The sequence below is a fragment of the Oncorhynchus nerka genome, linkage group LG16 (genome assembly GCF_034236695.1).
Source record: "Oncorhynchus nerka isolate Pitt River linkage group LG16, Oner_Uvic_2.0, whole genome shotgun sequence".
Classification (NCBI taxonomy): Eukaryota; Metazoa; Chordata; class Actinopteri; order Salmoniformes; family Salmonidae; genus Oncorhynchus; species Oncorhynchus nerka.
In genome coordinates this window covers 14,215,606-14,235,365 of record NC_088411.1, presented here as the reverse complement: position 1 = coordinate 14,235,365, position 19,760 = coordinate 14,215,606, and the positions used below count along the sequence as shown (strand labels likewise).

The 19,760-nt window shown below is 43.3% G+C and overlaps 2 protein-coding genes and 2 long non-coding RNA genes across 4 annotated transcripts; 2 read left to right on the top strand and 2 right to left on the bottom strand.

Annotated features, from left to right (window-relative positions):
- Positions 1-2,396: 2,396 nt before the first annotated feature.
- Positions 2,397-3,597, bottom strand: LOC135561215 (uncharacterized). Its single transcript, XR_010459304.1, has 2 exons — positions 3,510-3,597; positions 2,397-3,363 (listed from the first exon to the last, which is right to left on the bottom strand). It is a non-coding gene; the product is annotated as an uncharacterized LOC135561215 (long non-coding RNA).
- A 264-nt stretch (positions 3,598-3,861) lies between these two features.
- On the top strand, positions 3,862-8,347 carry LOC135561211 (glutamate dehydrogenase, mitochondrial-like). The gene is made up of 4 exons (XM_065002454.1): positions 3,862-4,050; positions 4,189-4,251; positions 4,523-4,636; positions 8,190-8,347. Exons 1-4 carry the CDS (start codon positions 3,862-3,864, stop codon positions 8,229-8,231), a joined length of 408 nt encoding a protein of 135 aa, XP_064858526.1. The 3' UTR covers positions 8,232-8,347.
- Positions 8,348-13,470: 5,123 nt separating this feature from the next.
- LOC115116626 (uncharacterized) lies at positions 13,471-14,675 on the bottom strand. Its single transcript, XR_003861562.2, has 2 exons — positions 14,588-14,675; positions 13,471-14,441 (listed from the first exon to the last, which is right to left on the bottom strand). It is a non-coding gene; the product is annotated as an uncharacterized LOC115116626 (long non-coding RNA).
- A 264-nt stretch (positions 14,676-14,939) lies between these two features.
- On the top strand, positions 14,940-19,585 carry LOC135561210 (glutamate dehydrogenase, mitochondrial-like). Its single transcript, XM_065002453.1, has 4 exons — positions 14,940-15,128; positions 15,272-15,334; positions 15,606-15,719; positions 19,273-19,585. The coding sequence occupies exons 1-4, from the start codon at positions 14,940-14,942 to the stop codon at positions 19,312-19,314; spliced, it is 408 nt and encodes a 135-aa protein (XP_064858525.1). The 3' UTR covers positions 19,315-19,585.
- Positions 19,586-19,760: the final 175 nt, after the last annotated feature.

Genomic DNA, 19,760 nt, shown 5'->3' with positions numbered 1-19,760 from the left:
GACTAGACTCGAGGTTCAGTCTGTGCCCATCCACCAAAGGCTTCCCCGGTTCCTGTTTACTTACCGTAACACCCCACACACAGTAACGGAATGTATACCAGCTGAACTGTTTCTGAAACGCCAACCACGTACCCGCCTGACATTGTTGAAACCAGACTTGTCAAGCACTGTGGCAAAGCACCAGCTACAGCAGAAGAAAGCTCATGACAGACACTCAAAGACTGTCAGAGAATTCAAAGAGGAAGAGAGGGTGATGGTACATGATTTCAGACACCCCAAGCGCCTGTGGAACTCAGGTGTGATCTTGCAACGCAGAGGACCTTTGACTTACCAAGTCCAAATTGGTCATCGCCAGGTCAACGTTCATGTGGATCATCTGCTACGGTCCAACGCCCCAGCAGAGACATGCCGAGAGAACAAGAACTATAACGACCCCCAGGACTATTCTCCTGACTGTGGATGTACGGGAGAGACAGAGCCTGACCTTCCACCCGAACCTGGCCCACCACAGGAAGCCCAGGAGGAGCGGAGATATCCTATTCGACAGCGAAGGGCACCTCAAAAGCTTGACCTGTGAGTTGAGCTGGTTAAGGAGGTAACGGACAGTAAAACAAACACTTTAATATGTCCTAGATAAAAGGAAAGAAAAAGGACATTACCTGGGTTAGTTATTAGGACACAAACTCCATCTTCGGGGCAGAATAATCCCTGGATTTGTGCTGGGCTCTGAAAAGTCTGCTTCAACCCAGTAGTTGAAAAATGTTTAAGAATGCATTGTTCAGATATTGCATTAGTAGTTACCTAACATATTTACCTTGTTCTCTGGGAGTTAAACACTATGGGGGAGGAGTGTAGTATCTGGGATCTACATCTGTTTATATTAGTTACTGTGCTGTTACTAAGCAGTAATGCATTACGGCAGTGTTACGTTACTACACCTAATAGGAAATGCACATGCGCACTGGAATGCCGGGAATTGTAGAGCACGAGGGGTTTTTGACTAAACGACAACTAACTGTACTCCCGTCTCCTGCCTGGTCATTTCTCCACAACACAAATATTACAAATACATGGGAAATGCAACTTTGGTATATATACGGGCTCACTGTAATAACACGCAGGGCAGAACAGAGAACTGACAAGATGTATGTAAGCAGTGTTCGTAGAGAATGTGCGTGGTTTAGACTCACCCAGCCTATTATTGATTGTTGTCGTACGAGCTGGTACCAGCCCCAGGGCGCTCCAGTTGATAGATGTAACTTGCTGTGAAGAATATCTATGCGCTCATGTTCCATACCGTTATCTCGTACCTGGCTCCTGTTATCTAACAAAAGACCGCTTGTTCTCGCAACACCCGCTCTGAATGTGCCCCCCCCCCCAACTCATTGCACAGTTCCTGTCTTCATGCTACTCTGTATTTTTCCATCATGTGAAAGGCCCATGGCCTTGAAACTGTTAACAATGTTTCAAGTCAGCTATGTTGCATAACACATACAAACACACAAGCCAACAGCAGATAATATTCAATCATATATATGGTAATGGCTATAATGTAAAACACAGAATCCAACAATACGGTAGTATTTACTGCAGTATACTATAGTATAAATGCTGTGTAAAAAAGAGTAGTGTGTGTATATATATATATATATATTGCAGACTAGTATCCTGTAGTGTTTACTGTTGTGTTTTTGGGCACATTACTGTAGTATTCACTAAAGTGTTTTTGTTGCATTATCTTTGACATAGAAGTGGGAAGCCTTCTCCTTGAGGAAACATACTGCAGAAATACTAAAAGAGCAAATGTTCCATAACCTGTAGGTCTGAGTTCTGAACAGAGAGTTCAGCGCTTCTGCTCTGTTCTTTAACCATAGGGAACACAATACATGGTCAATACTTGTCATGTAGGTTTCTCACTTACAGGTGGCAAAAATTGGGATATGGGGGCAGGGTACTGTACATATAGTACGTCCTGATGTGACGACCCTCCCATTCTGTCTGCCGTATTATGTCTTTGTTCTTGTTTCCTTATTAGGATGCCGGGGGGGGCGGAGTTGGGAGGGTCGTCAGCTTCATGGGAAACACCTGGGCCAGGTGTCTCCCAGGATAAATAGACCTCTTCCACATTCATGGAAGAGACTCTCTCCATGCAGACACCTTTATGGATTTTGTTGTGTTTCTTGGTGGTTTTTGGGTTGTTTGCGACAGCACCTTTCAACACCCTGCATTATCACATTCATGCATGCAAAACACTCACTTACACTACTGATTACACACACCATTGTATATTTTCCTTAGTTGCTTTAGTTAATAAATATATATTTTGTTAATCCTTATCTCCACGTTGTCTCCCTTTGTTACGGGCTTTGAGCCGGTTCGTGACACTGACTCCTGACACTTGTTAAATCAAACTTTATTAGAATTGCGTTTAAAATCTTGATACATTTTAGAACACACATTTTGAAACAATATGAAACACATATTGCTGGGGAAATTCACAGGGACCACCACCTTTTTGCTTTAAGCACCTTTATCATTGGGAAAGTGAAACTATAACCAAAGCAAGATAATGATGATGGTGAGCACTTATGAATGCATTTTTCATACAAGCTCAAAAAACAAACATTAAAAGGTAAAAGATACAACATTCAAATAATAAGGTGAGAGGAACAGCAGGCTTTATTATAACTGTTCGTCAAATTATACATCCCGTAAAATAATGTTTCTCTTCTGATCTGCCCTGGAATGTTCAGTGCTTCCCGTTACCTCCTTCCACCTCTTCCTCTTTTATGTCTTCCTCTTTTATTTCTTCCTCTTTTATGTCTTCCTCTTTTATGTCTTCCTCTTTTATGTCCTCGCTCTCTCTTTTCCTCTGCTCTCCTCTTTCCTCAATGTCTAGCTCTGCCATTTTCTTCAAGACATCATCTGTCGTCCCGACGCTCTGTCTCACTCTCTCTCTCAAGGCTGGGAAATCATTTGAGAATATCATTAACGTCTCACTATTACCCTGCACCATGATTGTCCCAGTATCATACACATTTATAGTGCCTGCCTTCGTTTTCAGTTGTTTGCCATCTTGAATTTTTCTCCACTGTTTTCCCTCAGGATAGTGTTTCAGTATTTCCTCTTCCCATGTAGAAACATTTGTTGTGTAGAAAATGAAGTCGCACGGAGCATTTTTCTTTCATCACGATATAAAGTCTCAGGATTTCCCTTCAAAATGTTTTTTTAAATTTTTTCTTTTCCTTTTCATCTGTCATCCCCTCAGGATAGGGGATGAGGGGGCAATATGTTCGGTTGTTTTTCCTCTGCCATTTCTAGATGTGGCAACTAGATTTCCTTTGACTGTTTGTTTACTACCACCTGTAATAAAGATGAATGTTAATGTATTTATTATCTAGGTCACTCATTAACAACATATTCTCTTTCACAAAATAGCCAGGTTAAATATTAGGAGCAGGGCCCTGTATTTCCTTGACTAATATTGGAAGTCTTTAATCTGTACTCACTCTGGAGCTGTGTGTCCGCTTTCTGATCTCGTCTCTCAGTCTGTAGAAGATCTGTGTTCGTTCAGTTCTGAAGCCTTTTCCTCTTCCTTTAACAACCTCGGTGTAGCAGGAGATACAGTACTGTGTCCCCTCTTGGAAATTGTCGCCGTGTTTTCAGAGTTGTAAGGACAACTGAAAAGATGACCGTGAAAGAAGTGTAACTGGTGATATTTCCGCTGGCCACTCCCGTATATAAAGGAGGTTAAGGTGACGTGCCAGATAGACAGATACGCCTTTCTGACGTTCAGGTTTTGAATAAAAGAAAACAATGCTAATCTGAAATGTGTGAGTGAACCCAGATGAAACTTCAGGGATGAATGTTGATCGACTAGATATACTTGAAAATACGATGGTTGCCAATGATCAGGTTACATTGCTACATTGCCATTTAACTATTTATCTCTCGATCCCTCGATGTCTCTGTGTCCATTCTGGAGAGTTTGTAAAGCAGGGAGGACCGATCCCTGTTGTTCCCACCGCTGACCTCCAGACCAGAGTCGCTGTGAGCACACACACACACACACACACACACACACACACACACACACACACACACACACACACACACCTATGTGGTATGGAAATGATGTAATGTGTTGGCAGTTTGATAACACATCTTTCCTTCCTCTCTCCACTCCAGAGTGCTTCTGAGAAGGACATTGTTCACTCTGGGCTGGCCTATACCATGGAGAGATCTGCCAGGGTAAGAGTGTGAGCGTGCGTACACGTGTGTGTCTGTGTGCGTGTGTGTCTGCGTGTGTTGGTGAGGTTCGTGCCGATGAGTCAGATCCTAGAATTTAATCATATGTTCTCTATGAGACAGACTGTGATAATGACAATGCCCCCGCCCTGGCCTGGGGCACATCTCAATCACACCACCATGTGTCTGTGTATGTTTGTGTCAGTGTGTGTGACTGGTTTTGCCAGTGTAACTGGTATCTAACTAGTGTTTGTGTGTTTTTGTCCCCCTGCAGCAAATCATGCGTACGGCCAGTAAGTACAACCTGGGTCTGGACCTGCGGACGGCTGCGTACGTCAACGCCATCGAGAAGGTGTTCAAGGTCTACAACGAGGCCGGCATTGAGAAAGTGAATAGTTATTTTTTAGCCTCTTTACGATATTATTCAATTCAAATGAGTTTCTTCAATCTACAGGAGACGGAGCAGGCAGATTATATATTGTTTTCTTGGTTTCAGAACTACATTTTCTTTTGCAGCATTAGGGCCATTTATTTAAATTTGCCCTGCTAACTTTACTACTGGAGTGCAGTTTTTTTTCACCAGAACAGCTAGATATGTTGTGAGGTGCGTACTGGAGGCAGAGAAGTCAGGCGCAGGAGAGCGGAAACTAGGGGGAGCGGGGGAATCTATTAAAGAGAGCACCTCTAACTTTGTACAGTGCTAATACAATTAGTAATGCAATTAGTTGTGCAATTTAGTTTGTGTGTTTTTTGTTTGAAGTGCAATAGTTTCTTCTTTATAAGTGTGTTATTCTATTTGTGTGATATAGGATTTGTGCAATTTAGTTGTATTTGTGTGTTTGTCAGCAATAGGGCAATAGTGTAATAATTTGATACTCTTTATTTGCATTTATATACTACAATTTATTTATATTTGGCTTTGTTACTTTTTAAAATATTTATGAGTCTTTGTATATATATTTCTATAGTTTTAAACAATAATATGTATTTGTGTTGTTCCAAATAACTGAATTAAAAGAACAGTTAGTGCAGAATGGGGCTTTGTGTAGAATAACCAGTCTGGCTGCTAACTTGTCATTTGGCTCACAATCAAATGATGTACAGTACCTGAGAGATGGGTTCGCCAGTCATAGGGGACGTCATGCAGTTCAAATCCTGTCAGACCAGTCTCATTCTGATTAAGCTGGGCACAGAGGGAGTGTGACTTTGAGGACCAACCAAGTTCTGTCACATCCCCCAAAGGGTCTGACTGTTAGCTACCCAAACATCACCCAAAGGGTCTGACTGTTAGGTACCCAAACATCACCCAAAGGGTCTGACTGTTAGCTGCCCAAACATCACCCAAAGGGTCTGACTGTTAGCTACCCAAACATCAAATCAGTTTATCATTTACCGTCACTGAACAGACCAACTGGACAACATTTCTACCCTCAGAATGTTCCAGAGTGCCAACTCCACACATGAAAAAATACGATAGTGTAATAGTATTCACTGTGGTGTTTTTGCAGACATTACTGTAGTATTCACTGTAGTGTTCTGGCTCGTGGTGGCCCAATGACCTATTAAGACACTTCATGTTGGAGTTTCCTTCATTTTGGCAGTTACCTGTATGTCTGGATCACATGTTGGTCCTATGATGGAAATAGTTCTGCTGCAGGGTAGCACTGACCTGACAGAGAAAGAGTCATATGTCTAGAGAGACAATACCCCTCTCTCTCCTTTAGGCGTCATTCACTCTTGCCCTAAAAATCATTGGGTAAGCCTCTGTAGGGGGTCTGTGTTTGTTTACTGTGTACTGACTGTTTGAGTTAGACTACTTCCAGTTCCCATAGCTACTTAGTTGTTTCAGACTCCTACTGCCAAAAGCCAGGGTTGTTTAACTCATCGGTGAGAAACGGAGATGATAAGGGGTTGTAAAACCGCAGTAGGGATTATTCATCATCAGTGATGAGTGTTTCATCCAACAGACCCAGTTGTTTTTCCAGAGTGTTGTATCTGCTCTGTGGGTGTTTCTGGGGATTGAAATTGATGTCCTTGGTTGGTCTCTCTCAGGCCATAACCAGCCGGAGCTCTGGGAGGGGAAACAATGGTCCTACCCAGCAGAGGCTGAGGGGTAATCTCAGAGCTAACAGCACTAACAGGGTAAACCTGGGTTTACAGCAGTAACAGGCACCTAATCATACCTAAATAATGTGGGGTGGTACAGAGAAGGACTGTCACCCACAGTTAGCCAAGATGGTTGTTAGTGCCTGTCCTTCCTGCTGGATCGGGATCGAACCCGGGTCTGTAGTGACACCTATAGCACTGTAATGCACTGCCTTACACCATTGCGCCACTCAGGAGGGCCCTTTGTAGTCAAAAGGTTTCTGACTCATATCGATGCCACATAAGCTGTTTTCAAAGAGTTACTTGCTTTTTTAATCAAATGGTTTCCCAGCTTGTAAGTAAACGTTTCACTCTAAAGTCTGTTTTTTCGGCACGTGACAACCACCATTTGATCTGATCCAGAGTGCCAGTGCCCCTTAGACACTCACTGTTTGGAAAAACAGGCGATGCGCTTTTGAGAAGAGGTGTGACCTACACAGATAATTCCTTCAGGCAGGACAGTGCAGACAGTGCAAGGTGTGTGTAGACTTTCACTAGCGACTGGAAAAGAGTCATCCAGGGACTCACCTCTCCAGCAAAGGGACACTCATTTTTGTCTGTTCTCCATTTCACCGTAGTGTTTTTTGCAGACTGGAGTCTGCAGAAACACTACAGTGAATACTGTTAGAGTTGCGTAAATTCGAATCTGGTATCAGGATAAATATAACAATGAGTCACCGATTGTTTACTATGTATTTTTTGTTAGCTAAGTAATACTGTAGTATCTGGGATCTACATCTGTTTATATTAGTTACTGTGCTGTTACTAAGCAGTAATGCATTACGGCAGTGTTACGTTACTACACCTAGTAGGAAATGCACATGCGCACTGGAATGCCGGGAATTGTAGAGCACGAGGGGTTTTTGACTAAACGACAACTAACTGTACTCCCGTCTCCTGCCTGGTCATTTCTCCACAACACAAATATTACAGTGGCGACGAGGATGGGATTAAACTACATAAACGGACATTGCTTGAAGGGAAGAATGTTGCGTGAGTAATGAAACAAACAAAAAAACTAAAAACAATATGTAATTCGTCAGTTATTTTTTATTTTCTTTCGCCAGTAGAGTAGGCTAACCACTGCTAGCACTGCTAGTACAGTATTCAGGAGCTGCCAAGTAGCAAGACTATTGGAGTCCAGAATAGCGACACTGCCCTCTGGTGGTTAAATAAAAGAAACTGTCATTGAACCCATTGAAATTAGGCGATCTCAGTGGAGAAATATTGTCAAAGAAAAAAAAAAGGAAGAAGGGACGTAACACGGTGTGTACATTAATACAAATGAGTGCAGTGAATGAAGTAATTGCAGAAACTTCTGAAGTGAAGAAGTAGATGAATATTCAGAAAATTAAGGAATATAAGGAAACTGAACAATTAACTGTGAAAATGGCAACCATTTGTCGAGTACCAGAGTTTGAGGCTACAAAAGAGGATTTTGATTCCTATTTGGAGCGTTTTGAGCGTTGGCTGGCTGCAAATTAAATCAAAGATGGAAAGAAAGCAGACATATTTCTCAGTGTTTTGGGTCCAACTGAGTATGGATTGCTGAAAGTCTCATTGAACCAATGAAAGCAGTGGAGTTGAACTATGCAGAACTGACTGAAACTCTTTCAAGGTATTTCAAGCCTAAGCCAATTCCCATTGCAGAACGTTTCAGATTTTACCAACGTCACCAGAGTCAAGGGAAACCGTGGCTGACTACATCCTTGCTTTGAAAAGGCTGGCAAGTACATGTGAGTTTGCACGATTTCTTGATGATGCTCTCCGAGACAAGTTTGTATGTGTTCTCACAGGTGAAGCATATCACAGAAGGCTCCTGTCAGAGAAGGACCTGACCTTTAAGAAAGCCTGTGATATAGCACTTGGACTCGAGCTTGCCCACAGGGATACTATTGAGCTATCGGGACATGCAGAACGTCAGAAAGGTGTTCACAAGGTCAGTGATGCACGTGGTGAAAAAGCTCACAAAAGTCACACTTTTTCAGTCCCGTCCTCAAGGTTACACAAGAACAAGGGGAACGGCACCTCAGTACCTCCAGGCTCTGATCAGGCCCTACACCCAAACAAGGGCACTGCGTTCATCCACCTCTGGCCTGCTCGCCTCCCTACCACTGAGGAAGTACAGTTCCCGCTCAGCCCAGTCAAAACTGTTCGCTGCTCTGGCCCCCCAATGGTGGAACAAACTCCCTCCCTCACGACGCCAGGACAGCGGAGTCAATCACCACCTTCCGGAGACACCTGAAACCCCACCTCTTTAAGGAATACCTAGGATAGGATAAAGTAATCCCTCTCACCCCCCTTAAAAGATTTAGATGCACTACTGTTCCACTGGATGTCATAAGGTGAATGCACCAATTTGTAAGTCGCTCTGGATAAGAGCGTCTGCTAAATGACTTAAATGTAAATGTAAAATGTAACAAAGCAGCCCACATCTCAAAGGTCTAAGCCAAGTTGCTACAGATGTGGGGGAGATAATCATCAGCACAGTGAATGTCGATTCCAAAAGGAAAAGTGCCACAATTGTGGAAAGGTTGGACATTTACAGAGAGTGTGTAAAGCCTCGAAACGCACAGCAAGAGCGCACAAAGTGTCAGACGCAGCACAAGAAGAGGAAGGTACAACTGAAACAGTAGTGGAACTGTTCACAGTGTACACAGCTCAACAACTAAAAGATGGAATCTATCTCAACATGGAGTTAGCGGGAAAACCAGTAAAAATGCAGCTGGACACCGGAGCGTCTGTATCCCTGGTTCCAGAGAGACTCTACAAAGAAAAACTGAAAGAGTGCCCTCTTCAGCCTGCGTCCATCCGCCTTTCTTCATACACTGGTGACACTATTCCTGTGTTAGGGCAGATCCAGGTACCAGTCCGGTATGAGGGGAAGGAGTGGACGCTACCGCTTGTCATTGTTAAAGGAGAAAAATCAGCCTTGCTAGGCAGAAACTGGATACAAAAGATCAAGTTGAACTGGGGAGAAATCTTCAGTCTGAGAAATGACAAACCAGTGAGTCAGGCTACACTCACTAACATGCTGGAGAAGCACAAATAACTTTTTAAAGATGGCTACGGTGAAATACAAGACTTCCCAGCAAAAGTCAGAGTGCAAGAAGGAACCAAGCCTATCTTTCACAAACCACGTCCAGTTCCCTATGCTCTTAAGGAAGAAGTAGAGAAGGAACTGGACCGCCTACAGAAGAATAACATAATAACGAAAGTAGCGAGGAGCGACTGGGCCGCTCCGATTGTTGTAGTCCCAAAGAAAGACAAGACCGTCAGAATGTGCGGTGACTACAAGGTCACAGTAAATCGCTGCATACTACCAGAGGAATATCCACTACCAAACGCTGAAGATCTGTTTGCCACTCTTGCTGGTGGGAAGGTTTTCAGTAAGCTGGACCTGGCATTCGCTTATCAGCAACTGAAGCTGGATCCGGAGTCAGAACAGTATCTGACCATCAATACACACAAGGGGCTATTCAGATTCAATCGCTTGGCCTATGGAATCTCGACAGCTCCAGCGATATTCCAACAAACAATGGATCAGATCTTGGACGGTATAGACCATGTTGTGTGCTTCATGGACGACATCCTCGTGTCAGCACCAACCATTGGAGAGCACCTTGTAGTGCTGGACAAAGTGATGTCAAGACTGGAGAAATACGGAGTGAGAATGAAACGCAGCAAGTGTGAGTTCCTCCAGGACTCAGTGGAGTATCTCGGATACAAGATTGATGCACAAGGCCTGCACCCAACCAACAGCAAGGTGGAAGCAATCGTAAACGCTCCAGCACCCACAAATATCTCAGAGCTGAGGTCATTTTTGGGGCTCCTGAACTATTACGGAAAGTTTGTGGCAAACTTGTCCACATTGTTGCATCCGCTTCACCAACTGCTGCAGGCCGATACAAAGTGGAATTGGTCCCCACAATGCGAAGAAGCATTCAAGACTTGCAAACAGCGTCTGCTAAAGAGCAAGTGGCTTGCCCACTATAACACAGAGATGAAGCTGAGACTCGCGTGTGATGCATCTCCATACGGAGTAGGAGCCGTCATCTCACATGTTCTACCGTCAGGTGAAGAACACCCTATTGCATTTGCATCACGGACTCTGTCACCAAGTGAGAAAAATGATGCTCAAATTGAGAAGGAAGCCCTGAGCATAATATTCGGAGTGAAGAAGTTTCACAAATACCTCTACGGAAGGAAGTTCCAACTGCTGACAGATCACAAGCCTCTGTTGGCCATCCTTGGACCAAAATCAGCTATACCAACCCTTGCGGCACTTCGAATGCAACGTTGGGCTCTGATATTGTTAGCCTACGACTACGAGATTGAGTACAGACGATCCAGTGATCACGCAAATGCCGATGCACTATCGAGACTACCGTGCAATAGTGACTCCGACAGTGAAGATGATAGAGCAGTCTTCGATGTCCATTCCAAGTGGATGGAAGTGTTCCCTACTCAACTGACCACAGCTGAGAAGACCATCAATCTTCTCAGACACCTGTTTGCATCCTTTGGACTAGTCAAGGAGCTCGTATCGGACAATGGCCCTCCGTTCACGTCAAACGATTTTTAAATGTTTCTCAAGAACAATGGGGTAAGGCACATCCTGTCACCACCTTACCATCCGGCATCAAACGGAGCAGCGGAGAGAGCCGTGCAAACCTTTTTAAGAAGGCCTGGACTAGACTCGAGGTTCAGTCTGTGCCCATCCACCAAAGGCTTCCCCGGTTCCTGTTTACTTACCGTAACACCCCACACACAGTAACGGAATGTATACCAGCTGAACTGTTTCTGAAACGCCAACCACGTACCCGCCTGACATTGTTGAAACCAGACTTGTCAAGCACTGTGGCAAAGCACCAGCTACAGCAGAAGAAAGCTCATGACAGACACTCAAAGACTGTCAGAGAATTCAAAGAGGAAGAGAGGGTGATGGTACATGATTTCAGACACCCCAAGCGCCTGTGGAACTCAGGTGTGATCTTGCAACGCAGAGGACCTTTGACTTACCAAGTCCAAATTGGTCATCGCCAGGTCAACGTTCATGTGGATCATCTGCTACGGTCCAACGCCCCAGCAGAGACATGCCGAGAGAACAAGAACTATAACGACCCCCAGGACTATTCTCCTGACTGTGGATGTACGGGAGAGACAGAGCCTGACCTTCCACCCGAACCTGGCCCACCACAGGAAGCCCAGGAGGAGCGGAGATATCCTATTCGACAGCGAAGGGCACCTCAAAAGCTTGACCTGTGAGTTGAGCTGGTTAAGGAGGTAACGGACAGTAAAACAAACACTTTAATATGTCCTAGATAAAAGGAAAGAAAAAGGACATTACCTGGGTTAGTTATTAGGACACAAACTCCATCTTCGGGGCAGAATAATCCCCTGGATTTGTGCTGGGCTCTGAAAAGTCTGCTTCAACCCAGTAGTTGAAAAATGTTTAAGAATGCATTGTTCAGATATTGCATTAGTAGTTACCTAACATATTTACCTTGTTCTCTGGGAGTTAAACACTATGGGGGAGGAGTGTAGTATCTGGGATCTACATCTGTTTATATTAGTTACTGTGCTGTTACTAAGCAGTAATGCATTACGGCAGTGTTACGTTACTACACCTAATAGGAAATGCACATGCGCACTGGAATGCCGGGAATTGTAGAGCACGAGGGGTTTTTGACTAAACGACAACTAACTGTACTCCCGTCTCCTGCCTGGTCATTTCTCCACAACACAAATATTACAAATACATGGGAAATGCAACTTTGGTATATATACGGGCTCACTGTAATAACACGCAGGGCAGAACAGAGAACTGACAAGATGTATGTAAGCAGTGTTCGTAGAGAATGTGCGTGGTTTAGACTCACCCAGCCTATTATTGATTGTTGTCGTACGAGCTGGTACCAGCCCCAGGGCGCTCCAGTTGATAGATGTAACTTGCTGTGAAGAATATCTATGCGCTCATGTTCCATACCGTTATCTCGTACCTGGCTCCTGTTATCTAACAAAAGACCGCTTGTTCTCGCAACACCCGCTCTGAATGTGCCCCCAACTCATTGCACAGTTCCTGTCTTCATGCTACTCTGTATTTTTCCATCATGTGAAAGGCCCATGGCCTTGAAACTGTTAACAATGTTTCAAGTCAGCTATGTTGCATAACACATACAAACACACAAGCCAACAGCAGATAATATTCAATCATATATATGGTAATGGCTATAATGTAAAACACAGAATCCAACAATACGGTAGTATTTACTGCAGTATACTATAGTATAAATGCTGTGTAAAAGAGTAGTGTGTGTATATATATATATATATATTGCAGACTAGTATCCTGTAGTGTTTACTGTTGTGTTTTTGGGCACATTACTGTAGTATTCACTAAAGTGTTTTTGTTGCATTATCTTTGACATAGAAGTGGGAAGCCTTCTCCTTGAGGAAACATACTGCAGAAATACTAAAAGAGCAAATGTTCCATAACCTGTAGGTCTGAGTTCTGAACAGAGAGTTCAGCGCTTCTGCTCTGTTCTTTAACCATAGGGAACACAATACATGGTCAATACTTGTCATGTAGGTTTCTACTTACAGGTGGCAAAAATTGGGATATGGGGGCAGGGTACTGTACATATAGTACGTCCTGATGTGACGACCCTCCCATTCTGTCTGCCGTATTATGTCTTTGTTCTTGTTTCCTTATTAGGATGCCGGGGGGCGGAGTTGGGAGGGTCGTCAGCTTCATGGGAAACACCTGGGCCAGGTGTCTCCCAGGATAAATAGACCTCTTCCACATTCATGGAAGAGACTCTCTCCATGCAGACACCTTTATGGATTTTGTTGTGTTTCTTGGTGGTTTTTGGGTTGTTTGCGACAGCACCTTTCAACACCCTGCATTATCACATTCATGCATGCAAAACACTCACTTACACTACTGATTACACACACCATTGTATATTTTCCTTAGTTGCTTTAGTTAATAAATATATATTTTGTTAATCCTTATCTCCACGTTGTCTCCCTTTGTTACGGGCTTTGAGCCGGTTCGTGACACTGACTCCTGACACTTGTTAAATCAAACTTTATTAGAATTGCGTTTAAAATCTTGATACATTTTAGAACACACATTTTGAAACAATATGAAACACATATTGCTGGGGAAATTCACAGGGACCACCACCTTTTTGCTTTAAGCACCTTTATCATTGGGAAAGTGAAACTATAACCAAAGCAAGATAATGATGATGGTGAGCACTTATGAATGCATTTTTCATACAAGCTCAAAAAACAAACATTAAAAGGTAAAAGATACAACATTCAAATAATAAGGTGAGAGGAACAGCAGGCTTTATTATAACTGTTCGTCAAATTATACATCCCGTAAAATAATGTTTCTCTTCTGATCTGCCCTGGAATGTTCAGTGCTTCCCGTTACCTCCTTCCACCTCTTCCTCTTTTATGTCTTCCTCTTTTATTTCTTCCTCTTTTATGTCTTCCTCTTTTATGTCTTCCTCTTTTATGTCCTCGCTCTCTCTTTTCCTCTGCTCTCCTCTTTCCTCAATGTCTAGCTCTGCCATTTTCTTCAAGACATCATCTGTCGTCCCGACGCTCTGTCTCACTCTCTCTCTCAAGGCTGGGAAATCATTTGAGAATATCATTAACGTCTCACTATTACCCTGCACCATGATTGTCCCAGTATCATACACATTTATAGTGCCTGCCTTCGTTTTCAGTTGTTTGCCATCTTGAATTTTTCTCCACTGTTTTCCCTCAGGATAGTGTTTCAGTATTTCCTCTTCCCATGTAGAAACATTTGTTGTGTAGAAAATGAAGTCGCACGGAGCATTTTTTCTTTCATCACGATATAAAGTCTCAGGATTTCCCTTCAAAATGTTTTTTTTAAATTTTTTCTTTTCCTTTTCATCTGTCATCCCCTCAGGATAGGGGATGAGGGGGGGCAATATGTTCGGTTGTTTTTCCTCTGCCATTTCTAGATGTGGCAACTAGATTTCCTTTGACTGTTTGTTTACTACCACCTGTAATAAAGATGAATGTTAATGTATTTATTATCTAGGTCACTCATTAACAACATATTCTCTTTCACAAAATAGCCAGGTTAAATATTAGGAGCAGGGCCCTGTATTTCCTTGACTAATATTGGAAGTCTTTAATCTGTACTCACTCTGGAGCTGTGTGTCCGCTTTCTGATCTCGTCTCTCAGTCTGTAGAAGATCTGTGTTCGTTCAGTTCTGAAGCCTTTTCCTCTTCCTTTAACAACCTCGGTGTAGCAGGAGATACAGTACTGTGTCCCCTCTTGGAAATTGTCGCCGTGTTTTCAGAGTTGTAAGGACAACTGAAAAGATGACCGTGAAAGAAGTGTAACTGGTGATATTTCCGCTGGCCACTCCCGTATATAAAGGAGGTTAAGGTGACGTGCCAGATAGACAGATACGCCTTTCTGACGTTCAGGTTTTGAATAAAAGAAAACAATGCTAATCTGAAATGTGTGAGTGAACCCAGATGAAACTTCAGGGATGAATGTTGATCGACTAGATATACTTGAAAATACGATGGTTGCCAATGATCAGGTTACATTGCTACATTGCCATTTAACTATTTATCTCTCGATCCCTCGATGTCTCTGTGTCCATTCTGGAGAGTTTGTAAAGCAGGGAGGACCGATCCCTGTTGTTCCCACCGCTGACCTCCAGACCAGAGTCGCTGTGAGCACACACACACACACACACACACACACACACACACACACACACACACACACACACACACACACAACCTATGTGGTATGGAAATGATGTAATGTGTTGGCAGTTTGATAACACATCTTTCCTTCCTCTCTCCACTCCAGAGTGCTTCTGAGAAGGACATTGTTCACTCTGGGCTGGCCTATACCATGGAGAGATCTGCCAGGGTAAGAGTGTGAGCGTGCGTACACGTGTGTGTCTGTGTGCGTGTGTGTCTGCGTGTGTTGGTGAGGTTCGTGCCGATGAGTCAGATCCTAGAATTTAATCATATGTTCTCTATGAGACAGACTGTGATAATGACAATGCCCCCGCCCTGGCCTGGGGCACATCTCAATCACACCACCATGTGTCTGTGTATGTTTGTGTCAGTGTGTGTGACTGGTTTTGCCAGTGTAACTGGTATCTAACTAGTGTTTGTGTGTTTTTGTCCCCCTGCAGCAAATCATGCGTACGGCCAGTAAGTACAACCTGGGTCTGGACCTGCGGACGGCTGCGTACGTCAACGCCATCGAGAAGGTGTTCAAGGTCTACAACGAGGCCGGCATTGAGAAAGTGAATAGTTATTTTTTAGCCTCTTTACGATATTATTCAATTCAAATGAGTTTCTTCAATCTACAGGAGACGGAGCAGGCAGATTATATATTGTTTTCTTGGTTTCAGAACTACATTTTCTTTTGCAGCATTAGGGCCATTTATTTAAATTTGCCCTGCTAACTTTACTACTGGAGTGCAGTTTTTTTTCACCAGAACAGCTAGATATGTTGTGAGGTGCGTACTGGAGGCAGAGAAGTCAGGCGCAGGAGAGCGGAAACTAGGGGGAGCGGGGGAATCTATTAAAGAGAGCACCTCTAACTTTGTACAGTGCTAATACAATTAGTAATGCAATTAGTTGTGCAATTTAGTTTGTGTGTTTTTTGTTTGAAGTGCAATAGTTTCTTCTTTATAAGTGTGTTATTCTATTTGTGTGATATAGGATTTGTGCAATTTAGTTGTATTTGTGTGTTTGTCAGCAATAGGGCAATAGTGTAATAATTTGATACTCTTTATTTGCATTTATATACTACAATTTATTTATATTTGGCTTTGTTACTTTTTAAAATATTTATGAGTCTTTGTATATATATTTCTATAGTTTTAAACAATAATATGTATTTGTGTTGTTCCAAATAACTGAATTAAAAGAACAGTTAGTGCAGAATGGGGCTTTGTGTAGAATAACCAGTCTGGCTGCTAACTTGTCATTTGGCTCACAATCAAATGATGTACAGTACCTGAGAGATGGGTTCGCCAGTCATAGGGGACGTCATGCAGTTCAAATCCTGTCAGACCAGTCTCATTCTGATTAAGCTGGGCACAGAGGGAGTGTGACTTTGAGGACCAACCAAGTTCTGTCACATCCCCCAAAGGGTCTGACTGTTAGCTACCCAAACATCACCCAAAGGGTCTGACTGTTAGGTACCCAAACATCACCCAAAGGGTCTGACTGTTAGCTGCCCAAACATCACCCAAAGGGTCTGACTGTTAGCTACCCAAACATCAAATCAGTTTATCATTTACCGTCACTGAACAGACCAACTGGACAACATTTCTACCCTCAGAATGTTCCAGAGTGCCAACTCCACACATGAAAAAATACGATAGTGTAATAGTATTCACTGTGGTGTTTTTGCAGACATTACTGTAGTATTCACTGTAGTGTTCTGGCTCGTGGTGGCCCAATGACCTATTAAGACACTTCATGTTGGAGTTTCCTTCATTTTGGCAGTTACCTGTATGTCTGGATCACATGTTGGTCCTATGATGGAAATAGTTCTGCTGCAGGGTAGCACTGACCTGACAGAGAAAGAGTCATATGTCTAGAGAGACAATACCCCTCTCTCTCCTTTAGGCGTCATTCACTCTTGCCCTAAAAATCATTGGGTAAGCCTCTGTAGGGGGTCTGTGTTTGTTTACTGTGTACTGACTGTTTGAGTTAGACTACTTCCAGTTCCCATAGCTACTTAGTTGTTTCAGACTCCTACTGCCAAAAGCCAGGGTTGTTTAACTCATCGGTGAGAAACGGAGATGATAAGGGGTTGTAAAACCGCAGTAGGGATTATTCATCATCAGTGATGAGTGTTTCATCCAACAGACCCAGTTGTTTTTCCAGAGTGTTGTATCTGCTCTGTGGGTGTTTCTGGGGATTGAAATTGATGTCCTTGGTTGGTCTCTCTCAGGCCATAACCAGCCGGAGCTCTGGGAGGGGAAACAATGGTCCTACCCAGCAGAGGCTGAGGGGTAATCTCAGAGCTAACAGCACTAACAGGGTAAACCTGGGTTTACAGCAGTAACAGGCACCTAATCATACCTAAATAATGTGGGGTGGTACAGAGAAGGACTGTCACCCACAGTTAGCCAAGATGGTTGTTAGTGCCTGTCCTTCCTGCTGGATCGGGATCGAACCCGGGTCTGTAGTGACACCTATAGCACTGTAATGCACTGCCTTACACCATTGCGCCACTCAGGAGGGCCCTTTGTAGTCAAAAGGTTTCTGACTCATATCGATGCCACATAAGCTGTTTTCAAAGAGTTACTTGCTTTTTTAATCAAATGGTTTCCCAGCTTGTAAGTAAACGTTTCACTCTAAAGTCTGTTTTTTCGGCACGTGACAACCACCATTTGATCTGATCCAGAGTGCCAGTGCCCCTTAGACACTCACTGTTTGGAAAAACAGGCGATGCGCTTTTGAGAAGAGGTGTGACCTACACAGATAATTCCTTCAGGCAGGACAGTGCAGACAGTGCAAGGTGTGTGTAGACTTTCACTAGCGACTGGAAAAGAGTCATCCAGGGACTCACCTCTCCAGCAAAGGGACACTCATTTTTGTCTGTTCTCCATTTCACCGTAGTGTTTTTTGCGGACTGGAGTCTGCAGAAACACTACAGTGAATACTGTTAGAGTTGCGTAAATTCGAATCTGGTATCAGGATAAATATAACAATGAGTCACCGATTGTTTACTATGTATTTTTGTTAGCTAAGTAATACTGTAGTATCTGGGATCTACATCTGTTTATATTAGTTACTGTGCTGTTACTAAGCAGTAATGCATTACGGCAGTGTTACGTTACTACACCTAGTAGGAAATGCACATGCGCACTGGAATGCCGGGAATTGTAGAGCACGAGGGGTTTTTGACTAAACGACAACTAACTGTACTCCCGTCTCCTGCCTGGTCATTTCTCCACAACACAAATATTACAGTGGCGACGAGGATGGGATTAAACTACATAAACGGACATTGCTTGAAGGGAAGAATGTTGCGTGAGTAATGAAACAAACAAAAAAACTAAAAACAATATGTAATTCGTCAGTTATTTTTTATTTTCTTTCGCCAGTAGAGTAGGCTAACCACTGCTAGCACTGCTAGTACAGTATTCAGGAGCTGCCAAGTAGCAAGACTATTGGAGTCCAGAATAGCGACACTGCCCTCTGGTGGTTAAATAAAAGAAACTGTCATTGAACCCATTGAAATTAGGCGATCTCAGTGGAGAAATATTGTCAAAGAAAAAAAAAAGGAAGAAGGGACGTAACACGGTGTGTACATTAATACAAATGAGTGCAGTGAATGAAGTAATTGCAGAAACTTCTGAAGTGAAGAAGTAGATGAATATTCAGAAAATTAAGGAATATAAGGAAACTGAACAATTAACTGTGAAAATGGCAACCATTTGTCGAGTACCAGAGTTTGAGGCTACAAAAGAGGATTTTGATTCCTATTTGGAGCGTTTTGAGCGTTGGCTGGCTGCAAATTAAATCAAAGATGGAAAGAAAGCAGACATATTTCTCAGTGTTTTGGGTCCAACTGAGTATGGATTGCTGAAAGTCTCATTGAACCAATGAAAGCAGTGGAGTTGAACTATGCAGAACTGACTGAAACTCTTTCAAGGTATTTCAAGCCTAAGCCAATTCCCATTGCAGAACGTTTCAGATTTTACCAATGTCACCAGAGTCAAGGGGAAACCGTGGCTGACTACATCCTTGCTTTGAAAAGGCTGGCAAGTACATGTGAGTTTGCACGATTTCTTGATGATGCTCTCCGAGACAAGTTTGTATGTGTTCTCACAGGTGAAGCATATCACAGAAGGCTCCTGTCAGAGAAGGACCTGACCTTTAAGAAAGCCTGTGATATAGCACTTGGACTCGAGCTTGCCCACAGGGATACTATTGAGCTATCGGGACATGCAGAACGTCAGAAAGGTGTTCACAAGGTCAGTGATGCACGTGGTGAAAAAAGCTCACAAAAGTCACACTTTTTTCAGTCCCGTCCTCAAGGTTACACAAGAACAAGGGGAACGGCACCTCAGTACCTCCAGGCTCTGATCAGGCCCTACACCCAAACAAGGGCACTGCGTTCATCCACCTCTGGCCTGCTCGCCTCCCTACCACTGAGGAAGTACAGTTCCCGCTCAGCCCAGTCAAAACTGTTCGCTGCTCTGGCCCCCCAATGGTGGAACAAACTCCCTCCCTCACGACGCCAGGACAGCGGAGTCAATCACCACCTTCCGGAGACACCTGAAACCCCACCTCTTTAAGGAATACCTAGGATAGGATAA

Coding starts and splice junctions, on each gene's coding strand:
- LOC135561211 (XM_065002454.1), top strand. CDS start 3,862: ATGAATGTTGATCGACTAGATATACTTGAAAATACGATGGTTGCCAAT. Junction 4,252..4,522: donor CCATGGAGAGATCTGCCAGG/GTAAGAGTGTGA, acceptor GTCCCCCTGCAG/CAAATCATGCGTACGGCCAG. Junction 4,637..8,189: donor ACGAGGCCGGCATTGAGAAA/GTGAATAGTTAT, acceptor GTGTTCTCACAG/GTGAAGCATATCACAGAAGG.
- LOC135561210 (XM_065002453.1), top strand. CDS start 14,940: ATGAATGTTGATCGACTAGATATACTTGAAAATACGATGGTTGCCAAT. Junction 15,129..15,271: donor ACCTCCAGACCAGAGTCGCT/GTGAGCACACAC, acceptor TCTCCACTCCAG/AGTGCTTCTGAGAAGGACAT. Junction 15,335..15,605: donor CCATGGAGAGATCTGCCAGG/GTAAGAGTGTGA, acceptor GTCCCCCTGCAG/CAAATCATGCGTACGGCCAG.